Source organism: Penaeus vannamei, chromosome 32 (genome assembly GCF_042767895.1).
Source record: "Penaeus vannamei isolate JL-2024 chromosome 32, ASM4276789v1, whole genome shotgun sequence".
NCBI lineage: Eukaryota > Metazoa > Arthropoda > Malacostraca > Decapoda > Penaeidae > Penaeus > Penaeus vannamei.
Genome location: NC_091580.1, coordinates 13,615,775 through 13,619,176, shown reverse-complemented (window position 1 = coordinate 13,619,176; position 3,402 = coordinate 13,615,775). Strand labels below are relative to the sequence as shown.

The following is a 3,402-nucleotide window of genomic DNA, read 5'->3' as shown; positions in this document are numbered from 1 at the left end:
GTATCCGTGCTAAAGTCAGTGAACAAGTATTTTAGTTTATTATGCAATTTGGCACCACCTTGATTGTGCTGCAAAACACCGTATGGTCTTAATAAGATTTTCTTTTTAGGTTTATGGTGCATCTGCTTAGGGATAATATTCCGGAATGTATAAACGGAAATAGTAATCTGAATAAAACAAAATAATAATAATCAGAAGAATTTTTTCCAATATCTAACATCTAGTCAAAGATATTGGACAATGATCTGCCGAGCTGATATCAGTCTGTAACATTTACACAGGCTGGAGGTAGCGGCCGACATCTTAGATCTAATTCTATTTCTACATTTGAGTCTTGTCATGTTCTCAAAGAAGTCTTTTTCATTGCTGGAAGCATGTATTTTTGAGGAATAGCTGATCTGTCTGTAGTCTAATAGAGGGTAAACTTTGACTGTGAGTGGGAATATTCTGTTGTATTCTGGGTGCCTCTGTTACCACTGTCTGATTTGTGAATCTTGACCCTTTGACTGATTAACATCCTTTTGTTTTGAGGGCGTTGCCAGAACTCTTTTTGAAGTTTCTGGCTCTAAATGTTCGACTGCTGCAGGTGAGCTGGCATAGACTTGATCGTTCTTGTCATATACGGTGTCTCTCTTATCCTCTGTGTAGTTCCTTTGTAATAATGGTGTATTAATTACTTGTGATCTTAATACTGCTTCCTCTCTCTTTTCGGATTCTGTCTTTTCCATATTGTTTATGCTGTAGATCCCTTCTAATTCGGGTGAATTATTATTCAAAGATAACTTTAGATTAAAAGTAATTTTCTCCAAAGATGAATTATTGTTCTTAACCCTAGAGCCAGCCTGAGGCCCCACTGTCTTATTTAATGGAGTGACGTTTCTCAATATCATTATCAGTTGGCTCGTCGAAAAATATTAGAAGCAGAAAACGATTTATCAAGTTTTACAGGATTTAGGGTGAGAATTTGGTCTTGGTCAGCTACATAATTTGGTGTGGAAGAAGTGGTATCTCGAGTTGTTCTTGAAGGGGTGAGGGGTGCATCGTCGTTAACCTCTAAATCGCCTTCTTCACTTGAGATCGTGACTTCAGGAGCAGATGTCTTGATTCTAAAGAAGTCAGTCTTTATTGTCAGGATGTCCCTTACTAGAAACTGATGGTGCAGATGATATGGATGATGAAGGTACTTTGAATAACGGTGATATCATAGGTACCTTAGCAGAAGAAGGGACGAATGAAGACAAGTGTTGCAGTAACGGCGAAGACGTGATAAGAGAGGGTGTCTGGTTAAGCGACATATGAAGATCAAGTCCATCTTTGCTGTCTGCCAAAGCTTTTAACATTTCTTGAGATCCTGACGGAGGCGAATATTTAGGCAGTTCTTCGTCAGTGAAATTTGATCTCTTTTCGAACTCATTCACATGAATTTGAACACTGTCATCTTCCTCAAGTAATTCACTGGATCTTTGATTCAACGGGCGCATCTTTGGGCTCCATTGTTCATCCTCTGCCTCTCTACCGAGCCCTTGGTTTCCCTCAGGGACTTGGATGTAATAATTCTGAATGACCTGAGGGTGAGTGGCATAGAGGTGTGTGCTGAGTAAAGCTGGATGCCAGTTACTACTTAGTTGGGACCTTTCCTCTATGTTCTTTGACATTTGACCGGTCCTCATCATTCTGAGGATCTCGGGCACGTAGAGAGTAATATTCTCCAAAGAAGATGACTCATTCTGTATGTGCACCTTTGGTATTAGTGAATACTGTGTTCTTTTCCGTGTAAGGTTAATGGAAAAAGGCCTTGACCTATTGATTCCAGATGGGCCAGTGGGTGATGGGCTGTGATGGGCTTTAGCAGTGGTCGAAGGTATTAAATGAACATTATTGTCTAGAAGATTTGTTAGAGACTGAAGAGAATCAACTGGAGATTCAGAACTGTGCTGAACGAAAGGTGAAGCAGTTGAAGATGGAGACAAATAAGGAGTACTAGCATTTTCTGAACTCGGACCTTGTGCTGGCGAATTTCTAGTCATTTGTATTGCATTTAAGGCTGAAGTTCTGTTTTGTCTGGTGCCATTTGCATAATGTGTGGTAACATATGGTCGTACTTTTATGTCTCCTCCATTCTTGAGAACAGTGGTAATTTCCTGAGAATTTGTCAAATTTTGAAGTACGGTAGACAGACTAACAGTAGAGTTGGGGTCATTCATATGATTCATATGACGTTTATCTCTGAGCACATCCGTTTGTTGGTCGAGCTCATTGAAAAGCAAACCCAAGTTGAGAGACTGGTCGTTTGAGAGATTCTGAAGTGTTATCGGTGACGGTGCTTGGGCTGGATGGTTCACAGCACCCATCAGCCGACCATCCACACTGATAACAACGTCTAAGGGCTGCTCGGTGCCATCGTCCATCACCCGACGCAGCGATAGAATGTAATTTCCATCTGTCGGATTTTGGCGCAGAGGGGAAAGGTCAAAGGGAGTCGTGATGAATGTATCTGAGACAGTGTGAAGTTTCGATTCGTCACCAGACAGTGTTGGTTCTGAAGCCGATTGCTGAACAGAATTGCTCGAGTCCAAAACGGTTTCATCTAATTTAGTGATAATATGATGAGATGCTACAGTTTCATCCGTTTGACTTGTGACGGAGACACCAGGTGAACCAACTTCGTTGCTGATATTTGTAAAATCTTGTTCAAAAGTACTAATCACCTGGTTTGGAGGGAAAGTTGGATTGGGAGCAATGGTGGTTACTGGATGTGGGTTAAAACTTGATGTAGGTGGACTTAATGTGGTGAAGGGTGTCTCGAAAGTGCCTGCAGAATTTTGAGAACTAGATACAAAGTTATCTAAGGAATTTGGAAAACTAGTTACAAACTCGTCTGCAGAATTTTGAGAACTAGAAACTAGGACGTCAGAATTTTGCGATACTGTACCAGAGGAAGATTGGCTCTGTGTTACAGATGGCAAGTTCTGAATTTGATCAGTCGTAGTGCTAAATTGGCTCTGTAGGTGACTCTCCTCACCAATTAGATGCCTAAATGGGGTATTTTGGACATTTTGACCAAGTGATGACGACGGTTGTCCCGAGAACTGGAAGCTTCCAGGTGTTATGAAGGTGACATCCTCGGCCTGGTCGCTTTCCTTTTCACCCTGTGATGAAAAGGTGCCATCAAGAGCCTGTAGGTCTTGAGTAAGGTTTTGAACGAGCGGGCTGGCGCTGGGAGAGTCTTCAGGAGAGTCTTCGGAAGTCCCGCTGAACAGAGAGGAACCTTGGCGGACGTGGCAGAAGCATCCCGACGGCACCTTGAACGCTGCCAGGAAGACTCCGCCGTCAGGGTCGCGTGGGTCCACGGCTGCCATCTTGTGGATGCTGTAGCGCTGCCGGCACGAGGACCGCACGGCC

At 42.7% G+C, this 3,402-nt stretch overlaps 1 protein-coding gene across 1 annotated transcript in view; it reads right to left on the bottom strand.

Annotated features, from left to right (window-relative positions):
- Positions 1 to 224: 224 nt before the first annotated feature.
- Positions 225 to 3,402, bottom strand: part of LOC138867821 (uncharacterized) — a 4,593-nt gene continuing 1,415 nt past the window's right edge. Inside the window, exons 4-7 of the mRNA XM_070144631.1 lie at positions 1,212 to 3,402; positions 930 to 1,150; positions 475 to 651; positions 225 to 366 (exon numbers count right to left, since the gene is read on the bottom strand). The exon at positions 1,212 to 3,402 is cut by the window's right edge and continues 33 nt beyond it. Of these exons, the coding sequence (XP_070000732.1) occupies positions 225 to 366; positions 475 to 651; positions 930 to 1,150; positions 1,212 to 3,402 (2,731 nt within the window). The remainder of the gene's footprint in view (positions 367 to 474; positions 652 to 929; positions 1,151 to 1,211) is intronic.